Below are 27,853 nucleotides of genomic sequence, written 5' to 3'. Positions count from 1 at the left end.
TGTAAATACGAGTTTCCTAGGTAAAAATTGCACATGAATGCCCTTCTATTTCAACATTTGAATGCGATGAGCTCGTAATCACGATTTCAGAAGTGGGAATTATCAAATTTCCGATAGCACGTGAAGGCGGCGTAAGACAAAGACTTGGAATGCTCCAAGATCCATTAGTGTACCGACAAAATTGTAACAGCTGCTCTGAAATGTGAAAACAACATTTTAGAAAAACAAATGGAGCAGGTTCCTCATGAATCTGACACCTACTGTTCCATGGACGAGTGCCTCCCGCCATCAAGAGGAAATTACGTGTTTACATGTAAGGATATGCAACCGTAGGGGGAGTCCAGTATCGAATGGCACCTCTTAAGGAAGCAATTAGACATATTTTATCCTGTGATTTCTCAAAACGCTTAAGGTCAAACAAAATGAGTGCACACTATACACAAAACAAGGGTTGCTATGAAGACAAATGCATTATATACAGTGCAAGGGCCTAACTATATGCAATGATCGCATATTTCTTTTCAGTGTAGTTCTATTACAGTTACATTTGGCTGTTTGCCGACAATGACTTCAGCGCTTCCATCATATCTGGGAAAGTTTGGAAACCCCTGCCTCAGACATAAGTATGAACTTGTTTCAATACAGCATATTTGAGGTTATAATGATGGGTGTTTTTTGAACCTTCTTTTGGTATCGCCCCTCTGACATCATTATTGAACAATACCCAGTGGGGGAACAATTCACAAATCACAACACAGATTTGAATATATTGATTTTCCTGAATGTACTCATATGGTAAACTAATAATAAGAAACCACATAAAAACCACCTAGAAAACACCTAACACATTTAGTAAGGTGTTGTCTAGGTGGCTTTTAGGTGTTTTCTTACTGTCTAGACTCAAACGAATCCACCCTGTTGTTTATGATATTCTGGGTTTCTTGATATGACTCTTCCTTCAGTATAATTGATTAGGCGTTTTCTCACCATATCTAATGTAGTTCTCTCACTGTAGTTCTCACAACAAAAACATGCGATTTGTGCTCCTAATATTCTTCAAGTCATGGGACAACAAACTGTACTGTCAATGCCAATTTATCTTGTTTTAAAGGTCCACTGAAATCAAAATGGAAGTTTTTTAAGCTTTTAGTATGAATGTGTTAGCCTTAAAGTTATGAATTTGTATATATTTTTTATTTTTTTATTTTACCTTTATTTAACCAAGTTGAGAACGGGTTCTCATTTGCAACCGCGACCTGGCAAAGATAAGGCGCAGAGTACAAGGCAACATGAAATTACACATAACATACCAACAAATACACTAAGACATTCAAATTTCAAATAAAAAGTTCTAGACATTGTGTAAAAAGAAAAATGTGCAAATAGATAAGCTGAATAAGCTGGTGTGTTCAAAAACAATGACAAAATTTGCATTTAGGAGATATAAACATTTAAAACTTACAGTCTCTCACTTCCTTTAAAACTAATTACAGATATTGATGACATCATCAGACTTCCCCCTTCTCATCAAATCTTCTGTCCAATCAAAATGCTCTCTAGAATCTAAAGCCCGCCCCCTACACTGCTGAAGCTGCGGCTGAAATCGGTCAGTTGTTCACACATTTACTCATTTCTACATGGTGAAAGGCACATAGCACACATATATGCGATAGGAACCGATTCAGTGTAAATATGCTTTCAGTTGAGGCGAATGAAGTCTGTTTTCACGTTATGTTTCACACACCGCGGCAGCGCGAACACACACCAACGGCTCTCAAGTCTGTAGTCTAACTTTAGACCAGAGCCGTTGGTGTGTGTTCGCAAAACAACAAAACATATCAGACGGTGATATGTCAAAACATTGTCAAAACGATCCTCGTTCACACTGATCTTCAAAGATGACTAAAAATGCTGTAATATGCATGCCAGGCCAGTAGTTGGCGATGTCACTTGGTGAAGAAACACCCCACAAATCACATGTTCACATAATGTGCATACACTTGTTTTCACAAGTTCGTGTTTTTGTTGTTTACATTAAACCTTTGCTCTTTGAAACCTGTTTTGAAAAGTTTTTGCATTTTCAGGCCCCTAAAATGCTGTTGTTGTGTAAATGTATGGCCAAAATGCATAAAAAGTTTTCTGTTTTTAGTTTTACACAGTATTTAACACCTTAAATACACAGGCAAACGTGTTAATTAACGACGACACAGCTGAACGTGATGGCAAATTATATTCGAAACCAGGGCTGTGTCCGAAATCGGCCCCTATGACCTTAAATAGGGCACTATTTGAAGGAACAGCCATTTGTAGTGGTGTCGGAAACTAGCCTGACAAGCCAGACCCACATCATGATGTTTGGTCTGGAAACTCACCATAGACAGGGCTCAATCCGAGGGGCGGGATAAACGGTTGTCTTTCAAACTCCCTCTGCACGCGATAGGATAGCGCTACACCAACCAGAGCAACGAAGATGAAACAGAGCTTGTTGATAGATTAAACATTCACCGTATCCAGTCGGCTAAACTCCGAACACATCTTCCCTTTTTAAGAATGACTTCAGTGCCGTTCTTTGTTCTTTTCTCAGAGAAAAGCTCGCGGTCAAAGCAGATTCGAAAGACCGCCGCCGTTCGCCAGTTTCTGTGTTTACTAGAAGCACGCAAACGCAACTCGGCCGTTGTCATTATGGCCCCGCCCGCCGACTCTATACACGATGTGATTGGCCCGTCCAGAGTGGGGGGAATACAGCTCAGAAGGGTATTGAGAGTTCCTAGATGACACTTGCGGGCAGATTAAATTTGCTGCCGCTTGGGTGCGTCTAGATTTCTAGGTTAGTCCGAAACCATATTGGACATTAATTTGCGCACTCCTTCAATCAGACATGCACTGCAATAACAATTTTCTCAAATGACGTATCAATGGCTAGAGAATACCCATAATGCACTGTGAGTCACACGGTGTAGTAAAGTTCGATATAAGGAGGAAGGAAGAGGACAAGGGGTCGGCTGGACGGTTGATGCTTGCTCTTTATTTTCTTAATAAACTTGTCAACACACACAGTCAAGTGTGAAATCTCATAACACGATCTCTCGATCACTTCCGGGTCGGCACTTCCGGGTTCCGGTTTCTCAGTCTCTGAACATGGGGGTTCGCATCAACCGTCCGGGTTCTCTCTCTCCTCGATCTCCGGTTCCACTGCTGTTTTATCCCCTCTCCGCGCTCATTACTAGAACAAGAGACAGGTGTTATTAATCTGCTTCCAACCCACTCAGACCCCTCTCCCGCTGCAGACCTCGCTGAACCACGCCCCCCTTGCCACATACCCCCACCGCCCGACTCAGGCCGGGGAGCCGTCCGGCCTGCAGCCCCCCCCCCCCCCCATTTCTGGAGAGGAAGTCGGCCACAGCCATCTGAGCACCCGGCCTGTGGACCACCTGGAACTTAAAAGGCTGAAGAGCTAGATACCAACGGGTGATCCGCGCGTTGGTATCCTTCATGCGGTGGAGCCACTGGAGAGGAGCGTGGTCCGAACAGAGGGTGAACTCCCGCCCCAGAAGGTAATAGCGGAGGGTGAGAACGGCCCACCTGATGGCAAGGCACTCTTTTTCGATGGTGCTGTACTTAGCCTCTCTCTTCGAGAGCTTACGGCTAATGTACAGCACCGGCCGCTCTCCCCCCTCCACCTCCTGGGCCAGGACTGCGCCCAGCCCCCTGTCCGACGCGTCAGTCTGCAACAGAAAAGGGAGAGAAAAGTCAGGGGAGTGTAAAAGCGGCCCGCCACATAGAGCAGCCTTAACTCGGGTGAAGGCCTGCTGGCACGGCTCCGTCCATTGGACCGTATCTGGTAGCCCCTTTTTAGTAAGGTCAGTCAGGGGGCTGGTGAGGTCCGAATAATTTGGTATAAACCGTCTATAATATCCCGCCAGCCCCAAGAACTGCCTTACCTCCTTTTTGGTCTTGGGCCTCGGGCAGGTCGCAATGGCGGCGGTCTTGTCAATTTGGGGACGCACCTGCCCATGACCCAAGTGGAAGCCCAGATACCTTACCTCCACCCGCCCAATTGCACACTTCTTCGGGTTGGCCGTGAGCCCCGCTCCCCTCAACGACCTCAAGACCGCCCGGACATGCTGCATATGCCGCTGCCAATCGTGACTGTAAATCACGATGTCGTCCAGGTAGGCAGCAGCATATGCGGCATGGGGACGCAAAATCCTGTCCATGAGGCGCTGAAAGGTAGCGGGTGCCCCGAACAAACCGAAGGGAAGCGTGACGAATTGGTGCAATCCGAACGGCGTGGTGAAGGCTGTTTTTTCTTTGGACAATGGAGACAAGGGGATCTGCCAATAGCCCTTCGTTAAGTCCAATGTCGAATAAAATCGAGCCGTGCCCAGCCGATCAAGCAACTCGTCAACCCGCGGCATTGGATACGCGTCGAATTTCGACACTGCGTTCACCTTGCGGTAGTCCACACAGAACCTGACCGAGCCGTCGGTTTTAGGGACCAAAACGATCGGGCTCGCCCAGTCACTGTTGGACTCCTCTATTACTCCCATATCGAGCATTGCCCCTAATTCTTCCTGAACTACTTTTTTTTTGTGTTCAGGTAAACGATACGGCCGGCTGCGAACTACCACGCCCGGCTCGGTCTCGATATGGTGCTGAATTAAGTCGGTACGTCCCGGTAGGGGCGAGAACACGTCGGCGAATTCCGCCTGTAGTTTTGAGAGATCAGTGAGTTGGGACGGTGAGAGGTGATCTCCCCCAGGGGCCAGTGCGACCGATTGTGCTTTGATGCTCGCCTCTGGCCCGAGATCATCCTCTCCCCCGATCACTGTCGCCAACAACACTGATTCGACCTCATTCCATTTCTTCAGGAGATTGAGGTGATATATTTGCCGTGCTCCGTTCCTATCGGACCGTATCACTTCATAATCGAGGTCTCCAACCTGTCGAGCGACCTCAAACGGCCCCTGCCATTTCGACATTAATTTAGAGCTCGATGTCGGGAGTAATACAAGCACTTTCTCTCCCGGTGTGAATTTGCGTAGTCTCGTACCCCTGTTATACGACCGGCTTTGGCGGTCCTGGGCTTGTAACAAATTCTCCCTAGATAGCCGCCCCAACGTGTGGAGTTTTGTTCGCAAGTCCAGCACATATTGAATTTCGTTTTTGGCCAAAGAAGGCCCCTCCTCCCAAGTTTCTCGTAGGACGTCCAGCACCCCCCGGGGCTGTCGTCCGTAGAGAAGCTCGAAGGGGGAAAACCCCGTGGAGGCTTGCGGGACCTCTCGCACAGCGAATAAGAGGGGTTCTAACCACCGATCCCAATTTTTGGCGTCTTCCTGTACGAATTTACGGATCATGGATTTAAGAGTGCGATTAAATCGTTCGACCAAGCCGTCTGTTTGTGGGTGATAGACGCTTGTCCGAATCGATTTGATGCCCAATAACCCGTATAATTCGCTTAACGTGCGTGACATAAACGCCGTGCCTTGATCAGTGAGGATTTCCTTCGGAATCCCCACTCGGGAGATTAGCCGAAACAGTGCGTCCGCAACACTCTTCGCCGAGATGTTGCGGAGAGCCACTGCTTCCGGATATCGGGTTGCGTAGTCCACGATAACTAGCGCAAAACGATGTCCGCGTGCGGATCGCTCTAATGGCCCGATGAGGTCCATCGCAATTCTCTCGAAGGGGACCTGCATTAATGGAAGGGGGCGCAATGGCGCTTTTGGGGAGGCCAGGGGATTCACCAACTGACATTCAGGACAAGACGCGCACCACCTGCGCACATTGTCGTGAATGCCTGGCCAAAAAAATCGGGTCATTAAACGATTTAGCGTGGCCGCCTGTCCCAGGTGGCCCGCCATAGGGTTAGAGTGAGCCGCCTGGAAAAGCATTTCCCGGCGGCTCTTTGGTACTAACAACTGGGTTGTATCCACTTTTGTCTGAGCGTCTTGGGTCACTCGATACAACCTATCCTTAATTATGGCAAAATAAGGATACGTGACGGGCAAGGCGGGTTGAAGGGACTGACCGTCGATCGTGCGGACCTGGTGGAAAGCATGTTTGAGGGTCTCGTCTTGAGACTGCTCCAGAGGGAAGTCATCGCGGTCCGAGAGAATCAGTCTCTCGACCCCGCTCGGTTCCTCTGAAGCAGTTCCCGAGGGTCCCGTATCAGTCTCACCAACCTGCACTCGCACCGCCCCGTTCCTAGCCTTGTTCCCCCAAGCGGCATCCGCGCATATCGACCCCAATAACGCCGGAAAGGCGGGCCAATTTGTCCCCAGAATTAGCGGATGCCGGAGGTGGGGACTAACCGCCACCTCAACACTATGATTTTCTCCCCTAAACTGTATCGTGACTGGGACAACCGGATATTCCACCACATCCCCGTGCACACACCGCACCTTAACCATGCGGCTTGTATCCAATGCCCCAGGCTGCATCAGGCTTTGATGGATCGAGGTTTGGTTACAGCCTGAATCCACCAAGGCCTGATATGTACCCCCCTTGATACTCACAGGAACTTGGTACTCTCCTGCTTGATCAGGGGTGGTCCGCTGAACGTCCGGGACCCGGATCATTGTCCCGATGTCCATCATTGGACATCGGTCCACAAAATGGCGGGGCCCTCGAACTCCCGTACTGCCCTGGGCCCATTCCACCCCGACCTCTGGGGGGAATGCGAGGGGGCCCTGGAGGGCGGGACCTAGGGAGAGGGACAGGGTGAGAAGGAGAGACAGAGGGGGGAGAGAGAGAGGGAGAGGTTAGTCGGGGTTCGCCGACCCCTGGGCACGCCACCAGATGGTCCTCCGCCAGGTTGATGGCCGTCGTCAGCGACGTGGGCCGGTGGCACTGGACCCACTCGGCGGTCTTCTTGGGTAGCCGAGCGATGAACTGCTCCAGTACCACCAGATCGACGATGTGGTCCACGTCGCTTCCACCGGCCAATAGCCATTTGCGGCAGGCGTCCCGGAGCTGGTGGGCCATCGCGAAGGGCCGGCCGGTCTCCCCCCACTCCAGCGAGCGGAAACGCTGACGGTGCTGTTCGGGGGTCCGACCGACCCGCTGGATGATGGCCCTCTTCAGATCTTCGTAATCCAGGAGGTTCGCCACCGGCAGTTGTTGGGCGGCCGCCTGGGCTTCTCCGGTGAGCAGTGGAATAAGGCGCACCGGCCACTGTGCCCGGGGCCACCCGCAGGCCTCCGCCGCTTTTTGAAACAGGTCAATGAAGGCCTCGGGATCGTCTTGTGGCCCCATCTTGTGTAGGGGCACGTGGACCGGTGCGCTGGCGAGCCCGGCGGCTTCGGTGCGAACCTCCCGGTCTATCCAGCTCCGGAACCTCTCGCGGTCCTCTTGCTGGCCGCGGACGATGGCCTCGAATCGGCGCTCCTGGTCCGCCCGCAGCTCCAGCATGGACTGATGTTGTTCCTGGTGGAGGGCCGCGAGAGAGGTGATAATGTCCGCAAACGGCGTGGCGGAGGGCGTTGGAGTAGTCATGGCGGCGGCGCGGTCCTACTTCCTCCCGGGTTTTCGGCACCACTGTAGTAAAGTTCGATATAAGGAGGAAGGAAGAGGACAAGGGGTCGGCTGGACGGTTGATGCTTGCTCTTTATTTTCTTAATAAACTTGTCAACACACACAGTCAAGTGTGAAATCTCATAACACGATCTCTCGATCACTTCCGGGTCGGCACTTCCGGGTTCCGGTTTCTCAGTCTCTGAACATGGGGGTTCGCATCAACCGTCCGGGTTCTCTCTCTCCTCGATCTCCGGTTCCACTGCTGTTTTATCCCCTCTCCGCGCTCATTACTAGAACAAGAGACAGGTGTTATTAATCTGCTTCCAACCCACTCACGTACCGCTTGTCCCGCGGCTCTCTCTCCCGCTGCAGACCTCGCTGAACCACGCCCCCCTTGCCACACACGGTAAATGAATTTCCTTGTATCGCCAGAAGATGGCACCTACAGGTGAATCAATCAATAGAATCAATCATCCATCCATTTTCCAAACTGTGCTGATCCCACAGAATATCATACAGGTAAAAAAAAACCCTTTTGAATTGGTTATTAAATTGTTTAATTAAAGCTACACTATGTAACTTTTCTGTCCGCTAAAGGGTGCCTATTCCAAACAAAGGCGTAGTTTGATGACGCCAAGTTTGAGCACAGAATCTTGGGACATGTGGTTTTCACCTCACAGCCGGTGGAAAAGAATCAGGATATGGACTCTGGCAGAAATCATGTCCATGGATGTGATTATTAATGTTACTGTAGTATGAAGCAGAGCAGGACCGAGTGTTGAGGGAGCTGAGCAAGGCCGCTGGAGCCATTTTTGTACAACACACGTCTCACGAGCAGCAGGACTTTTATTATGATGGGACACAGTCATCGGCACCATTTCTGCTTTTCCGGTCATGAGTATGAGGTAGGGATGGCTCGATACCACAATTTTGGCTTCGGTACGGTACCACAATCTAATACTGAAGTACCGATATTAAATCGATACCACAAGGTCTGATATTAGCGCAGGTATATTGCACGCGAATGAGAACAATTATGCAAGTTTTGAGTTTATAAAGTGGGAAATTACCACAAATGTTTATTAGTAAATTAATCAGCAAAGCTTATCACATCAAATCAGTCATTTGAAAACTTTCTTGTGAGAAATAATTTCAGCAAAAATCTCTCAAAATGAGCAAATTGCTTCTGGTTTCAAAAGACATCGCACTACACTAAAGCAATCTGCATAATCCGATTCAACATTTCACGCTCGTCTCGGGATGGAGAACGGAAATCATTTGAACATGCAAGTGATTTTATAGCATTTCGTAATAACAGTTACAGGAGATATGAGCTCATACGACACACACACACACACCTGTCACTTAGTCACGCTCGCACATTACACATTAAGTTTCCTTAAACAGTCAAATACACAGAGTTATGTACAAATGTCCATCTTTAGTGAGTAAGTTATTCACATAAACACAGGCGGTTGTGTCTAACGGGAATATAAATAGTGCAATAGTACGCGTGCAAATATAATGAGATCTAAATGTCATTGGTTGAAACGAACGCTGGAGATTGTGATATTCGATCTTATGTTAGGCTATGTGTGTGCGTTGATCAGTGTTAAAGAACATAAATGTCTAAATGAGATGGTTTGAATGATCACTGACCTGTCGATCTCTTCAGAAGTCTTAAAGTCAGGATAGTGACAGATGCTTCTTGGCTAGGTTTGATGGTTCTTCATCAGTTTTATAAGCAAAGTCATTACAAATGTCACTTCTACTCCTCTCTTTATTAATTCGTTTTGGGCATCTTGAGTGAGATTCAACTGCTTTATCCATTTTGTTCATCTGTTGTTGTCACATTTGCCGGTTGTTTCGGGTCAGTTTGGGTAGCGCGCTGCCATCTAGCGGTGAACTTCGGAACAGCAGCATATACCGAAATGTGCCAAATCATGATATCGTACCGTTTTAAATAAAATATATACCGGTATTTTTCCAGTACCGGTATATCGCGCATCCCTAGTATGAGGTAACGCAGCTCTGTTTATTATATTAGATACATTTAAGTGTGTTTAAAATGATGTTATGACGTTACTCTGTGGGTTTGCTCAGTGGCTGCTGTGACACTTGTTCACATTGCAGTGAGAGTAAAGCGCTTCTGCCAAACAAAACCGGAAACCGAGGGTAACGCAGACATGACACAGTTGACATGCGACTCCCTAAGACGTCCCGGTTCCTTGGTTAAAATAGCAATTTTATCACAATTTACAAGTAGTTGGAAACATTTGGGATATTATAAGAACTCAACTGAACAAAATATAACACTGGCCTAGTGGTTTTTGGATATCTTACTGCAAAATACTACATTAGTGCACCTTTAAGGTTTATATGTGACAGAGATCAAAATAAATCTTTTCATCTTACTACTGGAGTTGAATATACTTATACGTTTCAAATGATTATTAAAGGGTTACTTCAGCGATTAGCATTTGGCTTTGTATCAGTAGAAACCCTGGAGTAAGTTCAAATGATTGTGCTTTCCCCCCTAATATCACCCTGAGACAAGAGATTTATGCATTTTATTCCTGGAAAAATTCCTCCTATGACGCAAATTGACGATATTTGCATCATAGGAGGAATGTTTGTCCAAAGGCTAAAGACTACAGCCAGCAGAGGGAGCCATTTCCGCATGTTTTGAACCCGCACATGGGGGATGGAGATCACACTCAGAGCTCAGCTCGCAGCTACAGGCACTCATTTAAACGGAGCTATGGTGAGCGATGTACGTCTTTTAACTTCTCCCTCTAAGAAACCCTTAGAGGCCATAATTCTAAGATCAAACGGACACTGACATAACCTCAATAGGGTTGAAGTTCACGACCTGTAACCACAATGTCAACCCTGCACGAGTGCTATGCCAGCCACAAACCAATATTGGCATCTAACACAAGATTTATTGCTTATGCTTAGGGTTACAGGGTTTTTTCAAACCACATTTCAAATAATAATTATATTTTTAACAGTTTCCTCCATGCTCAGGTCACATAACATTTTCCATATCTACATGCAGCAGACTTGAATGAAATAGACTGATAAGCAACAAAGGAATATAACATTCAGTATCGGATTCACTCAAGAGGGATCTTCTTCCCACTCCAGATTGCTCATAATGAATCTAAACCACATGCCCAATTTCATTTTCCATTACTCAGAGCATTACGGAAGAGGCCGGAGACCAGGGGGGTCTCTGAACGGAGCCATCAGTATCTGTCAGTCTGTAATCGTGCGCATCTGCAAAGCACATTTGGAGTGTAAATTATCTTTTAAACAAAGCCACTGATGCATTAACTGCAAAATAAATCATCAATTCAATTTTCGCTGTGTTTAGAGAGGATATTACAAAACTATCAATTCTGGATGGAATGTGGGTCAGGTTTGTGTGCAAGAAAAAAAAAGGAAATTGATTTCAGTGTGTTAAACAAGTTAAAGATGCACTCAAAACACATATATATATATATAAAAAAATTTTTTTTTACAATAAATCTTCAGATTTACCCTTGAGCTTTGAAGTATTAAACAGAGATAGCTTCGATATTTGAACACTATTTACAATGACACTAATAATTCTTAAATGTAAACTCAATCAGTAGTTATTGATATTTTGAACAGAATAGCGAGACACAAACCTGTGCTTCGATACACAACATAGGCTACAGTCTTTAAGTCCAAAAGTACGCACATTTGGAGAAATGTTTATTCACACGTTACCTCCTTTATTTAGATATAGAGGCATCATAAATAAATATTATATATATATACATACACACACAATGTTGGGAACGTTACTTTAAAAAAGTAATTATTTATAGTTACTCACTACTTGTTCCAAAAAGTTACTCTATAATAAAAATAACTCGTTACCAGGGAAAGTAACTATTTGCGTTACTGTAAAAATAAAAATAAAAGTTGCCTTAAGAAATTTTATTTTTGTTAACCAGTTTTCACAAGTCAGTTAAAATGAGTAGAACTGACTTGTGTTTGTACATAACTTTCGATCATTATTGCACGTCGACAGACAGCAAGATGTTTATCCTGCACTTCAAGTATTATCTTTGTAACTATATATGTTAAATATTAGTTAACTGCATTAGTTAACATTAATTTACAATGAAAATAAAGCATTCATTAATATTAGTTAATATTAAATTAATAATTTTAATATTCGGGAGTTGAATATTTTAATATTATTTAAATGGGTCTAAGCTAACATGAACTAACAATGAATAGCCGTATTTTAATAATCACTGTTTACAAAGAATAATACATAGCTCATCGCTAGTTAATGTTAGTTAAACATTAACTAACAGGACCTTATTGTAAAATGTTACTATTTTTTAGTGTAAATAATAGACTAGAATGGGTAACAGGTTTGCAAATTTAGCATCATTTAGATAGCTACTTGAAAACAAGATTTTTTATTTATTTATTTTTTTAAATAGGTTCAAGGTAACATTATATTGTTTGGGCATTGTCCTTTATCTGAACTGTCCCCCATGAACAATGCATTTTATTTTGAAAAATGATATCTGTAGATATTGTGCAAAAACATGGTTATTTATGGGGAGAGAAAACAATCCCACAGTAGATAATGGCAGGTCATGTTCTTGACATTTTAAAACTTGAATATTGAATGTTGGCCAAAAGGGACATCAGACTTCTCAACATGAATCAGAGTCGACCCAGTAACAATGCCGGTTACAAGCCGACACTCTTGAAAGGTGAGATCAGTAAACAATGATAAATCTGTCATCAGAATCACCATGGAAAGACTACTAAGGAAGCAGCTGAAATGTGAGCAAAGTTTGTTCATCGACGGTTGTTAAAGAGAATGTCAACAGTTCTAAACACTGGAATGTTTTTCTTTCAATGACTGACAGACCTACTGGTTACTAGTTAGTAATACAGGGTATTCGTTTTTCTAAAACTAACATTTGCAAGCATGAACCGAATATGAGGCAAGCTTACACAGAACCACCAGCCCTGACACTGCTCATAGACAGTGTTAACCTGACTCCCTACAGCTCTGTTCTTATTGAGGAATGTCTAGTATAAACCATCCAAAGACAGGCTAGTACTAGCTGTTTGCTCAGAAAACTCAGCAGTGACATGAAGAAGTCCAGAGCCGTATGGAAAATAACTCAAAGGCCCAATGTTTGTGGTGATGTAGACAAGATACTGTGTATATTTTTGGCATATACAAACAGTGCCACTGCCACCTAATGATTTTGATCTTACTCAGGTCTCTCAGCTAATGACAAAAGTAACAGTGAAGATGCAAACACGTTTATGGAAATAATACATGGTAGGTGAATCTTGCAAATAAATATTTGGGCTCATATTTCACCCTAGAATCAAAATATAAATAAAAATTCAAAATAAATATTTTCATGACAATTATAAGCACAACGTAGTTACTATAATTGAATGGGAAAGTAATGGAAATATTTTTTAAGAGCCTAAAATTAACATACATTAAAGTCAGTACATCAAATACCCAGAGTTATTTACTTCCAAATGTATTTTTCCAAATTACAGTAGACTGTTGACATTTAAGTTAATTGTTAAATATAAAAAAGAAACAAATTAAATAAATAATGAAAAAATGCAGATGGTCTAAATAATAGGTTATTATAAGTGCTTAATACTAATTTTATAATTAAGTAATTAAAAAAAAAGACTATTTTGTCTCCGTCACTCATCTCGGCCAAATTTACCCCCAGTCTCATTTTATAAAATCGTATGGATTCCTATGATGGATTCTGCCGCCATCTAGTGGCCATAAGTAATAATGACAGGATGTTTTTCGTCATTTCACGTCAGTAGACATTACTTTACGGCAAACGTCCAGTAATAGCAGCATGGCGACTGCAGCAACAGACAGCGGGGATGGAGCATCATATGAAAGTGATGAAAAATGTAAAGAAGATCGAGATGATAAACCGACACAGAGTCAGAGTTCATCTAACGAACATAATACAGAATCAAAACCGGTGTGTCTCATAGTTCTAGGCATGGCAGGGTCAGGAAAAACAACTTTTGTGCAGGTAAGACTGACTGACTGCATCAGTGGAATTCTAACTCAATTCTATAAATATGTAACATTTACTTGGTTGTATTAAGATCATTTCAGTGTCGTGTGTCAATTCTGATAAGGAAACCAAATCATAAATAGATTTGGTAAACATTTACTTAAATCTATTTAATATGGATGTTAATATTAATTAATGAATACTAATATCCTATGGCTTCTTGTTGTATCAGAGGCTCACAGCTTACCTGCACTCCAAGAAAACTCCTCCATATGTCATCAATCTCGATCCTGCGGTTCATGAGGTCCCTTTTCCAGCCAACATTGGTGTGTCACTGTTACCCCTATTCCAGTTAATTGTTAAATGGTGCTGGTTCTCGTACCGGAGCAGGTGCGGCGGAAACTTGTTCTCAGAACCGACCGATGACGTAACTGTACATAACCTGCCTACAAATAAAAAGCGCATGGCGGACGTTGTTTACGAGTTTAAAAGCAAAAGTTAAAATCCTAACTATTTAAATTACTCATTTTAATGATCTTACCACTTGCTTTCGACAGTTTACATCTGCTATGTGTGTGTTTATTAGCACTATTAAAAGTTTAAAAAAATCACAATATAAATGAAACCTTACTTATAGCCTATTAGTGAATCGCATTTTAAGCAAAAAATTTGATTGAAGTTTGAGTCTATATTTAACATACAAAGGCATTTGATTCCAATGCCTTTATGCCAGCACAAGCTGCGTTTGATGTCACATTAAAGGAGTAGTTCACTTTAAAATGAAAATTACCTCAAAATGTATTCACCCTCGAGCCCTCAATAAGTGCATATAACTTTCTTCTTTCTGATAAAGTGGCAGTGACGGGGGTGTTTGAAGCTTAAAAAGTGTATCCCTCCATTATAAAGGTAATCCACACGGCCTTCTGAATCAAAGCGATGGGGATTTTTGAGAAAATTATCCATATTTAAAACTTATTTAAAGTAAAATATTTAGCTTCCTCCAGACCGCCTTCCATATTCAAATGCTTGCGCTACGTTCTAGTGATACTAGCCAGTCACATTTTTTCCATGAGTTAGATCAAGCAAAATAGATGTTTAGATATTTACATTGAGCTTAAAACACAATGGATATTTATCAATTTAACTACTATTGTGTTCATCAGAAAGAAGAAAGTCATATACACCTAGTCTGGCTAGAGGTTGAGTAAATCATGGGGTCATTTTCATTTTAAATTGAACTACTTTAAGAAGCTATTCAAATTTATACAGCATTTACTTCCAGATTTGCACACAGAATTTCAGATCGAGCACTGGAACCAACACCTGTGAAGCAGTGAAATTTCACTCTGGGTTATTTTGCTGAATAAAACACTGTCTTATTAATTACATTAATGTCAAAAAAGATGAAGTCTGATTGTGTTTTTCCTTACAGATATCAGAGACACTGTCAATTACAAGGAAGTCATGAAGCAGTATCCTTTCAGTGTGAAATCATGTGTACCATAATTATCTTGCATATTTTCACCAGGCACCAGACTGGTGGTGGTTGAGGAGAGACCCCTGACATGAGTGTGAAGCGCTTTGGGTGTACAGTAGTACATTTGAAAGCGCTATATAAATGCCTCATTCATTCATTCATTCATTCATTCATTCATTCATTCAGGTATGGACTTTTATTGGGAATGGTTTACTACACCTTTAAACCTCGCAATAGCTTCTTATAACAGATTCAAACTTGTTCTCACAATCCATACATAGTCATGGAATCTTGAAATATCAGGCAATTGTATGGTTTTGATTTTCAGGCCTGGAATATTTAGGTATATTAAAAATCATGACCATTTTTATGGTGATTTTCTTTAGTATATAATGCAGTTATACATTGCTCTAAAACGTTATTTTAGCTAAACAGTGCATTAAAGCAATAGTTTTAAAATCCCAATAATGAAAATTCTGCTTGTTTTTTTTTTTTACTCTCCCTCAAGTTATTTTGTTGAACTCAAAAGAAGATAATTTGAAGAATACGAGTAACCAAACATTAACAACTGACTTACATCAGTTGTTTTTTTCTATACTATGGACAACAGTGGGGTCCTTCAACTGTTTGGTGACCCATATTATTCAAATTATCTTTTGTGTTCAAGAGAAGAAATTCATACAGTTGTGGGACAACTTGAGAGTGAGTAAACTATTTTACAGACATTACATTTTGAGGTTAACTATCGCTTTAATCAGTGCTTTCTCTGTGATTCACAAATGACTGGAAAAGTCATGATAATTCCAATGTCCAAAAGTGTCGTAGTAACCATGGTTTAATTGAATTTCATCTAAGTGGGGTGTCTTTGACTCTAATACAGATATGGTTTAGGTCCAAATGGAGGAATCGTCACATCTCTGAATCTGTTTGCAACACGATTTGATCAGGTAGTAGAGCTGCATTTGAAGGATCCAATAGATGTCACTGTTTTACACTTTCACTTCCACATACTTCTGTTTGAAATTCACCATTTCTGTGTGCCCTCTTTTAGGTCATGAAGTTTATTGAGAAAAAGCAAAGCAATCACCAGTAAGTTTGTGCTCAGTACTCTAGATGTGATGATATCTGTCTTTTTCTCAGTGCTACTATCTTGTGTATAATTAAAAACATTTCTGTGTATGTAGATATGTTTTGATTGACACTCCTGGACAAATAGAGGTGTTCACATGGTCGGCATCTGGAACTATTATAACCGAAACACTGGTACCTCACTGTCTTTCACACTTATGTGTGATGTTGCTACTGTGGATTTCTTCCATGCTGTATTTGGATATTTTGAATATAAACTTCTTTTTTCTAGGCCTCTTCTTTTCCTTGTGTGGTTGTTTATGTGATGGACACGTCTCGAAGTGTGAATCCCGTCACCTTCATGTCTAACATGTTGTACGCCTGCAGGTCAGTGGCTCAGTCTAATTTGATATATCTTGGTTATGCAATATCTATGTAAGCTTGTTTCCACCATTGAACAAAAAACATTTTTAAGTAATTGTGAGTTTATATCTCACAATTCAGATTTTTTTTCTTGCAATATTGAGTTTATATCTCGCAATTCAGAGTTCATATCTAAACTCGGAAATGTGAGATATAAACTTAATATAGCGAGAAATAAAATCAGAGTTTCAAGATATAAACTTGGAATTTGTGAATAAATAGTCAAAAACGGTGAGATCTTACTCTCAATTACGCAAGTACAGCAATTTAAAAGTTGTGGCAGAAACAAGTTTCCATAAATATCTCTAAGATTTTAAACTGTGCAAAAAATGAATGTAATGTAAAGCAGAATACTTCAGAGCTCAGTGTATGTACTTACTGGGTTGTCAGTGTTGTATTCATACTGTATTATACAGTGGAATAGATCTTACTGAAGTGTCTTGTTTTCTTCCAGCATTCTCTATAAGACCAAGCTACCATTCATAGTCGCCATGAACAAGGTAAGAAAATGTCGTCATTCTAATCTTTAGTGGTCAATCGATAGCGATTCAACCACAAATACTATTTAAACAAATATGTTTAGTATGTAAATAAACATTGATACATGTATTCATATTTGTTATTTACATTTAAATATATTTGTTAATATTGTACTATTTATATTAGTAAATACATTTAATATGAATAATATCACTGTTCAAAAAATTATTATTTGTGAATAACACAATCTTATCTATCGTCATGGTTTTTTAATTTGTTTTTCTTTATCAGACTGACATCATTGATCACAGTTTTGCGGTGGAGTGGATGCAGGACTTTGAGGTGTTCCAGGACGCTTTGAATCAGGAGACGTCTTATGTTAGTAACCTGACCCGCTCTATGAGTCTCGTCCTGGATGAGTTCTACACCAACCTGAGGGTGAGTTTAAAGCTCTGGTCCAGTTAAACCGCACTACTATAACTTCTGGATGGATGGTTGCTAGATGTTTGATGCAGTTTATAACTGGTAAATCTAACAAAACATCTCTGATAAACTGCATTCAAGCGCTCCCTTTCACTACCCGTAAACTATAATACCCATCAAAATAAGAGTCCCTCAACTATAGTAAGACAGATAATGTAGACCTTAATCGTATTTAAACTCAGAGAAATATCAAAAATGTTTACAAAAACAAACTAAACGATAAAGAAGAATATGAGGAGATATAAGAATATAGGAGGATCAAGACTGTTCATGTACCACAGGGTTAGGTTAAATTCATTTACATGTAACCATCTTAATATGGAGAGATGCGCTGAAATGTAGACCATCGTTTATGTGTTTTTAATTTAACATACACCGTTACATGGCGTGAGAACAGTTAGTTACCTATCACTAACTCTAATCGTAACAAGAGTATGACATCAAAAAAAAATCCTCTCAGGATACCTGGAATGAGTGTTACAGTACCCCAGGAACAACGTTTTACCATTTTTGTAGCAAAATCAGATTTTCCAATGTGTCTCTATGGCGCTGAAACCTAAAGATGTCCGAGTTTCGGTGCCCGTGCAACTGATGCTCATCTGCGTTCGAGGGGAGGGGCTTACCGAGAGGTCAATTACATTGTTGACACTTCCCTTTTACATAACCCTACTCTTAAACTTACCCATACCACCACACCTGTCCCTTACTTAACCTGCATCTCACCTCTATATTAGCGAAAGTGTTTTGCAATCCAATATGAACACAATAATGACGTAAGTACATAGTAGTGAAGGCCACCTAATATGAAGTGGGGCCAAAAAATGAATAGTTAGGTTTCAAAAAGTGATTGTAATTTAAACTGTAAAGGACCTGTAAAGATTCTAGAGCAAAAACCTGTAAAACTACAGCTATGTCAGTCTAAACTTGATCGTTTGTGTATCCAGTTGGAATCTGATCTAAAATTATTGACTGTTCACATTGTGTATCGCAACTGTTCAGATCCGATTTGTGTGTCCCATGCCACTCTTACGTTTTTCAGAATATCCACATTGATTTCTATGGTAATGACAAATGTTGGTAGGCATACGCCAACAACGACAACAACTGCAATATGGAGGGGTTTGCAATACAGGAAGTTATCTTATTTAAAACATGACAATGTGTAGTCACCACGGACTGAACCACTGCATATTCTACAGTAGCAGAAACGTAGGAGGCTGTTATGACTGGCTTTGTTCCGTGCTGTCGTGTCTGCCGGTTTCAAAACATGCCTCTGTTATATTTTCACTTTCTGCTCATCACTTTGCAACACCACCTTGTTTCTGCAGTGACTTTAGCATGTTTCTTAAAACAATGTCTGATGTTTACGTGGCATTAGAAAGTCACACAAAATCCTATAAGAGCAGTTTAGAGTGAAACGGATTTCCTGAAATGCTTGTGCAATTGCATAAAAAAATAAATAAATAAAAAACATCTTAATTTACATTTTACCATGGTCTGTCTGACTCTGAATACTCAATTCTGACTGGTTGGAAGGTGTGCGATAAAACGGTTTAATGGTCAGGTAGTTCCAAGTCTGTTCAATCACCGTTCTATATTAATCTGCTGTTTTCATTGAAGCGAACAAATTTACCCCCAGTGAAATATTGGGCTGTAAACATCAATAATGGCTTTAAAGGGATAGTTCACCCAAAAAGGAAAATCATTCCATGACATCCTTGGTGTATGTGACATTCTTCTTTCAGACGAATACAATGTCCTGGCAAATCCAAGCGTTATAATGGCAGTGAAGAGCAAACCAAAAAAGTGCATCCATCCATTATAAAAGTAATCCACACGGATCCGGTGGGGTTAATAAAGTTCTTCTAAAGGGAATCCATAGGTTTTTGTATATTCAAAAAAATATAATATTCAACACAAAGTAATATTCAATATAAGTATAATATATAATATTCAATATAAAGTAAAATATTTATCTTCTGGCAGATTGCCTTCCAGATTTAGCTTTTTTCACTGCAGTTTTAAGGAGAAAATATTTGGCAATGGTATTGACATATGAATTTGCACGGAGTTTGTCCTGAAGTATATTAAAAACACCACATAGACATTTTATTTTTAATAGATTTTTTTAATTGCTTTTCACCACAGGGTTTAGCCTGACGGGTCTAGTCAGAATACGAGTCTGAAACTGCCCCATTGGGCTGTGATTATGGGGTGTGTTTCAACCAAACCAGAAAAGACATCAATTGGATAGAACTACAACCAATCAGAGCAACGGAGCGACGCAATGTCAAATGTCAACAAATGTTCAACTGCACTGTGTTGCCAAGTCCGCATTTTTTTCCGCAGGATGTTTTCTACGTCCGCGGGTTGAAGCGAATATTATGTGATATTAAGCAGGCAACCTTGCCAAAATAACACACATTTTACCCCCCAAACACCTTTTTTTCTGGAGAATCCACAAGAAGCTATTGTTTAGGGCTAGTTGTTGGCGGGTTTTGTTGTAAAAATTTGGCAACCATGTCTGCACAGGCACTGGAATAAACAATCTTTGCTAGTGTTGTAAAAAAATAAAAGAATTGAATGATACACAGAGTACTTACCCAACATGATCATCATTTCTGAGAGAAATTGTGAAGGTGAATGCATACAAACAAGCTCTCCGTTTAGGATTCAAACAAATATAATCCAAGCCCCTTTGATAACATCATGATTACGTTACTGTTGATCATCTGTCCGTCATCGTCTAATGCCCGCCCTGATGATTTCATTGGTCCAAACAGTTTCTGTTCGGGGGTAATTACTCCTCTATGGATTGAGTCCAGACCAAACCGCCTGACTTAAAAATGTTGTGGGCGGGGCTAAGTTCGGCTGGCATCCAGGCTACCTGAGGGGTTTCTTTAAGGTACAAAACAGTTGTGTGTAGCAGTTATGGCCTTGCTAATTCAGCAGTAAAGATTTTTACACAATATTCTGTTAGTTTCATGGGGTTTTTTTTCTTTCTTTTTTTTCTGTAAGAATGACCAGTAGTATGAGCCATGTTAATAGTTATGCTTACCTTGGCTAGAACCATCAATAAAAAAGCAAGACATGAACACAGATTTATGGCTCTCTCTGTGTCTGAAATGTATTGTTGGGCTTTAAGGTGACAATTGCAGTCACTCTTTTGTGAATTTTTTTTTCCCCTCTCAGTTCAGTGCTTATACAGGAACATTAAGGCATTTCTTTGTGTCCTGTAGGTTGTCGGTGTGTCTGCAGTCACAGGTTCTGGGCTTGATGAACTGTTCGTACAGGTTGCAGATGCTGCTAAAGAGTATGAAACGTACGTATCCCACCACTGTATAATTGTGAAATTCAAAATTAAGAACCTCAGTGTTTTTTTGTTGTTGTTGTTTTTTGCTAGTGTTGTTATTGTAAACAAACTAAAAATAGTTTAAAATCTATTAAAAGTAGTTCATTCAAATAAAGCCTAAATAAAATGTAAGTATTAGATGAAAAAGTATATATGTATGGAAGATTAAAGTACCAAAATGACAAAATATGCTAAACAGAATTATTTAATGGTGAAATATGTAAGATTTTTGCATTAAAAGGACCACAAACCATTAAGAACAATGTTATATATTTTGTTAACTTGTCTACTTACATGATCCCAAATGTTTCCTGCAATGTTTAAATCCAGATAAATCAGCCATTTTAACCTGTTACACAACTGTCATTAGCCAAGTTTCCATCCACTTTTTTTCACTGTTTCACGAGTTCACACTTACATCAATTAAATAGAGTAAAGATTATGCGTATTTGGCGTGCTGTCCAGGGGAGGGCTCCGGGCTCCTGATTTTTGCCCGAACCCAGAGTACCACCCAGAGTAAAATACTGCGCAATTTGCTGTCTCCAGCCTGTTTCCATCCAATTGGCCTTTTACAGATTAAATGATGTGCGTAATGACATCATCCTTAAAAAATGCAATCACATGAGGTTTGTTGTATAATTAAAAAACTGCCCTCAAGTCGTTTCCATACATAATTGTGCAATATATATATCGCAAATTATATTGTATCTTTCATATATAAAATATTTGTGAAAGACAGAGTAATTAGAACTTACTTACTATTTTCAGAATAATAGGCCTATTACTAAATATTTAAACATTAATTCATATGTAATGTCATTTTTGCACTTTTTTTTTGTCAAGCAGCCAGATATTTTGATGGCATTCGTTTTATTTATTCAGATACAACTGCAATATGTTGTTACATTTCTTTTTGCCAGCATTAGAAACTCCATCAGCCTTTCTTCTTTTGTCAGACATGTAGATATACATTGAAAGATGAATGAATACTTTTCTGCAAACAGTTGATGTGTTTTACTGTCTTTACAGCGAGTATCGCCCTGAATATGAACGTCTGCACAGAGAGCTGGTGAGTAATCGCTGGTGTGGGCTGATGTACTAGTCATGAATCAACTGGCAATGTCTTGCAAAGATCCTTCCATCTCTGATTAAACTACATATTTATACTTATTTTTTTCTATTTAAAAGGCAAATAAAAATTGCACTAGTGTGTCCCCATTTGGTTCTGTGGGAAAAGGTCAAGTTTGACTGTTATTAATTCTTTCATCTCATTCTCAGGCTGAAGCTCAGAGTCAGAAGCAACAGGAGCAGTTGGAACGCCTTCGGAAAGACATGGGAGCAGTTCCCATGGAAACTGCAGCTTCTACCGGTACATTCATTCAGAACGGTCACGTCTCTGTTCATTCAAAAAAGAAAAGAAATTTGGAAACTCATTAATCAACTTTTAACTCTTTACATATAATGAAAGCTACAGTCTTTAGATGAGAACAAAACAACGACTGTGCCCTGAATAGTAGTCTTTGAAATTTGTTTAGAAAAGAATGTAAGGTAAGATGTGATTTTACACTAATGTTCAAAACTTTTGGCGTCAGTAAGAAGTCTCCTCTGCTCATCAAGAATGCATTTATTTGCTCAGAAGTACAGTAATATTGTGAAATTATTACTATTAAAAATGTATTTATTTTTTAGAAATGTGATGGCAAAGCTGAATTTTCAGCATCATTACTCCAGTCTTCAGTGTCACATGATCCTTCAGAAATCATTCGAATATGCTAATTGAGCGATCATTTATTCTTATTACCAATGTTGAAAAAAATGCAACTTACCATTTTTGTGGGGGGATGATTTCAAGATGCTTTGATGAATAGAAAGTTCAAAAGAACAACATTTGTTTAATATGGAAATATATTGTAACATTATACTTTTGATTATTTAAATGCACCCTTTACGGTGTAGAGCAGTAGAGCAGCCGTACTAAATTAAACCACAACACAACGTAATTGCCACAACACAACGGAAACAAGGTACAACACATCGAAATCACCACAGCACGACGGAATCACCACAACACAACAGAAATGCTCCCGACCCCGAGGGGGCTCTTGGAGTGCAATAAAGTTAGTTTCCCTTGCCATTGCTCTATAGATTGGCCAGTCTTACAAAGATATAAACACTACGATCAGTTTTAAGTGTGTAACCATTGTATATTGACATGAAATATCAACTCAAAATCACCTACAGGCATTATAGCTGCATATTTATACTCGAAAACGCTTTTACACGCTGCCATGGCGCTTGATGCCCAAGGAAACGTCTGCCAATTCCACCATGCAGTTGAAACATGTAATTTGTATGAATTAAAATTACTTTTAACATTCAAAAACAGACATGTTAAAATCCCACAGCTTTTTGTATTCTAAAAAACTGATTCTAATGCATAACATTAGAATTTGAACTTTTAAACAAAACAAAAAAAAGTAATTTTAATTAATACAATTTTAAGTTTCAAACACATGGTGGAATTGGCAGACATTCCCTTTGGCATCAAGCGCCGTGACCACGAGTAGAAGCGTTTTCGAGTATAAATATGCAGCTATAATGCCTGTAGGTGATTTTGAATTGATATTTCATGTCAATATACAATGGTTACACACTTAAAACTGATCGTAGTGTTTATATCTTTGTAAGACTGGTCAATCTATAGAGCAATGGCACTTTATTATGGCAATTTATTGCACTTCGAGAGCCCCCTCGTGGACAGGAGCATTTCCTCTTTGTTGTGGCTCGATTCTGTCATGCTGTGGCGATTTCGTAGTGTTGTGGCTCGTTTCCGTCGTGTTGTGGCTCGTTTCCGTCGTGTTGTGGCTCGTTTCCGTCGTGTTGTGGCTCGTTTCCGTCGTGCTGTGGCTCGTTTCCGTCGTGCTGTGGCTCGTTTCCGTCGTGTTGTGGCTCGTTTCCGTCGTGTTGTGGCTCGTTTCCGTCGTGTTGTGGCTCGTTTCCGTCGTGCTGTGGCTCGTTTCCGTCGTGCTGTGGCTCGTTTCCGTCGTGCTGTGGCTCGTTTCCGTCGTGCTGTGGCTCGTTTCCGTCGTGCTGTGGCTCGTTTCCGTCGTGCTGTGGCTCGTTTCCGCCGTGCTGTGGCTCGTTTCCGCCGTGCTGTGGCTCGTTTCCGCCGTGCTGTGGCTCGTTTCCGCCGTGCTGTGGCTCGTTTCCGTCGTGCTGTGGCTCGTTTCCGTCGTGCTGTGGCTCGTTTCCGTCGTGCTGTGGCTCGTTTCCGCCGTGCTGTGGCTCGTTTCCGTCGTGCTGTGGCTCGTTTCCGTCGTGCTGTGGCTCGTTTCCGTCGTGCTGTGGCTCGTTTCCGTCGTGCTGTGGCTCGTTTCCGTCGTGCTGTGGCTCGTTTCCGTCGTGCTGTGGCTCGTTTCCGTCGTGCTGTGGCTCGTTTCCGTCGTGTTGTGCTGTGGCTCGTTTCCGTCGTGTTGTGCTGTGGCTCGTTTCCGTCGTGTTGTGCTGTGGCTCGTTTCCGTCGTGTTGTGCTGTGGCTCGTTTCCGTCGTGTTGTGCTGTGGCTCGTTTCCGTCGTGTTGTGCTGTGGCTCGTTTCCGTCGTGTTGTGCTGTGGCTCGTTTCCGTCGTGTTGTGCTGTGGCTCGTTTCCGTCGTGTTGTGCTGTGGCTCGTTTCCGTCGTGTTGTGCTGTGGCTCGTTTCCGTCGTGCTGTGCTGTGGCTCGTTTCCGTCGTGTTGTGCTGTGGCTCGTTTCCGTCGTGTTGTGCTGTGGCTCGTTTCCGTCGTGTTGTGCTGTGGCTCGTTTCCGTCGTGTTGTGCTGTGGCTCGTTTCCGTCGTGTTGTGCTGTGGCTCGTTTCCGTCGTGTTGTGCTGTGGCTCGTTTCCGTCGTGTTGTGCTGTGGCTCGTTTCCGTCGTGTTGTGCTGTGGCTCGTTTCCGTCGTGTTGTGCTGTGGCTCGTTTCCGTCGTGTTGTGCTGTGGCTCGTTTCCGTTGTGCTGTGGCTCGTTTCCGTTGTGCTGTGGCTCGTTTCCGTTGTGCTGTGGCTCGTTTCCGTTGTGCTGTGGCTCGTTTCCGTTGTGCTGTGGCTCGTTTCCGTTGTGTTGTGGCTCGTTTCCGTTGTGCTGTGGCTCGTTTCCGTTGTGAATAAAAGTGTTAATATCGATAAACGTTATATCTTTCTGGCTCCAAATCTTTTTAACGACAATGTATCATTTGTCTGCATTCAGCTGGTCTTTGAGGATGACCTTCATTAGCTTTGTTTAATAAAATAATCTACGTGCCTTGTATACATCTGGTTATTTTATTCTTTAACAGCTCCAGATCTCGGCGGACCGAGTGACCTCATCTTTAACCGTGGCAACCCAGATGAAGCTGAGGAAGATGTAGACAGCGATACTGATGATATCGATCACACAGGTGAGATGGATGCTTCAAATGGCCTTTAAAGGCTCTTAATTGCCACCACACTCTGTAACACCCTTGTTTATGATGTCATTTTTTCCCATTGATTTTCCCATTGCAGTCACAGAAGAAAGTAAAGAGGCCGGCGCTTTCGGGACCTTTCTGAAGGAGAGAAGAGAAGTGGTTCAGGTGCGCAACAGGAAGTCAAACTGAGGGCAGGGAATGTGTGTGTGTGTATACTGTACATTCACACATTTGAATTTGACCCATGAACTTTGACGTATATGCTGTCTTAACTTTGCAAGACTCCAAAAAAGTTTGGGGTGGCTTATATGGACCGTTTTCAGTGAATCGGCTACAGTTGTAGCTGCCTGCACGTCCTGCTGCAACACCTGCAAGCCTGCGCTGAGATTTCATTATTGGGAATTAGTAATTTTGTATTAGAATGTCAAAAAAAATTGCATCTTCAAGAACTGCATTAGTTCAAACCAAACCGCAGCATATTTTGGAGTTGGATATTTTGTCTCCACTGAACATGTTATTGCACACAGAAAATATTGTGTGGTTTTTCTTTTGCAATATATTTATGTACATTCTACAGTTATTTGTCTGTTAATAAAAGCTCTGTTTTCCTAACAACCTGGAACAGAAGACAAAATCTGAAGTTTATCTTTTTAGGAATGAACTCCCCTACAGTACCTATAATGATTGTGTTTCTATTATAGTAAATAAAATATTTTTACACATACAGTATACAAAATCGGCCTTGCTGTAAACTTTCTACTTTGTCTTTTCATAATACAGTTTGAAGAAGAGTTCTTTTTGAATAGAGCCAAGCGTGAGCTGAGATGGAAGGTGGGCAGTAGTGGTTTTGCTGCCATATGGCAGAAGGATCCAGTGGGTGTAGTGAGACTGTGGGATACAAAATTCATTTCATGAATTGTTTCTTGTAGACCTTCACGTCTGAAATACCACTCGGCAAGACTTTCAGCTTTCATTCTCTTTGAATGCGAGTATTGTAGAACTAATAAAGATTTATTTCCTGTCCTTCATTTACACTATAGGTGTTTTAATTAATTTCATTAATTTTCTTTCTGAAATTGCACGCAGCTGTTGAATTAGTTAAGCACATGCTTTAAAATCTGCTTAAAACTGTTTTGATGGATAAAATCAAAATATTATGTATTTTGATCTCTATCTAAATGTGTTTAAGCAGATCTTAAAGATGTATGTATTTGAATTGCGTAAATACAATTTCCATCTGTTTGGTTTACACAGTTTTAACATAAACTGATGCATATCAAACTAAAAGAACAGGTATAGTTTCACTATTTTCATTCATTTGATTTTATGTAAATAAACATACTTTAAATGCATTTATTCAAATAGTTTAGAATTTGCACAAGTATTTGTCAAATTTATTTTTTATTTAAAACACATAGTATTAATAAACAATTACAGAAATTTCACTGGCTCTTACCGGTTTTGTTTATATATATTACTGTCAAATATGCAGCACTTAAGCTTATTAGTTTGTTTGTTTGTTTGTTTGTTAATGCCCAAATAGATGGACATTTTATGAGCAATACATATGTCTCAAATTTAGGCCTTAATATTTTTTTGAGGATGGATGGATGGATGGTGTGTGGGTGGGTGGAACTGAATGGATGGATCGATAGATCACTACATTTTTATTACATCCAAGTTTATTTGCATTACAAAAACATATCACATTTAGGTCAAAATATTTTTTGAGGAAGGATGCATGGGTGGATGGGATTGGATTTGATGGGTGGGAATGGATGGATGAATAAGTGTGGGAAGATGTATGGATGGGTTGGTGGGTGGGATTGGATGGATGGTTCAATAGATAGATAATGGATGGACTGGTGGGTTGGAAGATGGATTAAAGGATAGATCGCTGCATTTTTATTACATCCAAGTTTATGTGCAATGCAAATACATATATCTCACATTTAGGCCTAAATATTTTTTGAGGATGATGGATGGATGGATAGGTGGGTGGATGGATGGATGTACATGGACGGGTGGGTGGATGGTGGGTGGAGTGGAAATACAGATGTTTGGACAGGACACAGTATGCACATGGATCCAAATCCAAAATTGGTGTTAGCTTTGATTTACATCTTCAAAGATTTGAATTGATTTACAGTCCTGCAAACTTTAGTCTGTAAGTTTCTAGAATAGAGTAGTCGTGAACAGTTGCATGCACACTTTCCCTGTATGGGTGACTCATCACATTCTGAAGCGTGTAGGTTGTGTGGCAAACTTAAGTAACGGCAGATGCCTTTGGATTTTCACAGAGCGTGAGTCACTATGTGGTTTAATTTACGAGAGCTCCATCTTAACACCCTTCCATGCTGCCGCCACACACACACACACAAATGCTCTTTTGCTGAACATAAACGGAGAATGGATGAGTTGAATGGAAGCGGGAAGTGTCAGAACGCCTACTATAATTGCATGTCTGGGAGGAAGAACATTGCCTGGCAAGATCCAAAAGTCAATCATAACTGGTTTTTACCGGTCTACGGATGTTATACAGTGTTTTA

At 41.2% G+C, this 27,853-nt stretch overlaps 1 protein-coding gene across 1 annotated transcript; it reads left to right on the top strand.

The window, feature by feature from the left end:
* Positions 1-13,412: 13,412 nt before the first annotated feature.
* gpn1 (GPN-loop GTPase 1) lies at positions 13,413-26,403 on the top strand. Its single transcript, XM_067454661.1, has 14 exons — positions 13,413-13,613; positions 13,831-13,924; positions 15,031-15,070; positions 15,956-16,022; positions 16,127-16,164; positions 16,260-16,338; positions 16,436-16,530; positions 17,021-17,066; positions 17,338-17,484; positions 20,769-20,851; positions 21,911-21,950; positions 22,160-22,250; positions 25,194-25,295; positions 25,402-26,403. Exons 1-14 carry the CDS (start codon positions 13,428-13,430, stop codon positions 25,491-25,493), a joined length of 1,200 nt encoding a protein of 399 aa, XP_067310762.1. The 5' UTR covers positions 13,413-13,427; the 3' UTR covers positions 25,494-26,403.
* The last annotated feature ends 1,450 nt before the right edge of the window (positions 26,404-27,853 follow it).

The sequence above is a fragment of the Pseudorasbora parva genome, chromosome 10 (genome assembly GCF_024679245.1).
Source record: "Pseudorasbora parva isolate DD20220531a chromosome 10, ASM2467924v1, whole genome shotgun sequence".
NCBI lineage: Eukaryota > Metazoa > Chordata > Actinopteri > Cypriniformes > Gobionidae > Pseudorasbora > Pseudorasbora parva.
Note: the sequence above shows the minus strand (reverse complement) of the source record. Positions and strands in the feature narration are given on the sequence as shown.

Coding starts and splice junctions, on each gene's coding strand:
- gpn1 (XM_067454661.1), top strand. CDS start 13,428: ATGGCGACTGCAGCAACAGACAGCGGGGATGGAGCATCATATGAAAGT. Junction 13,925..15,030: donor CCCTTTTCCAGCCAACATTG/GTGTGTCACTGT, acceptor TTTTCCTTACAG/ATATCAGAGACACTGTCAAT. Junction 21,951..22,159: donor AACGTCTGCACAGAGAGCTG/GTGAGTAATCGC, acceptor TCTCATTCTCAG/GCTGAAGCTCAGAGTCAGAA.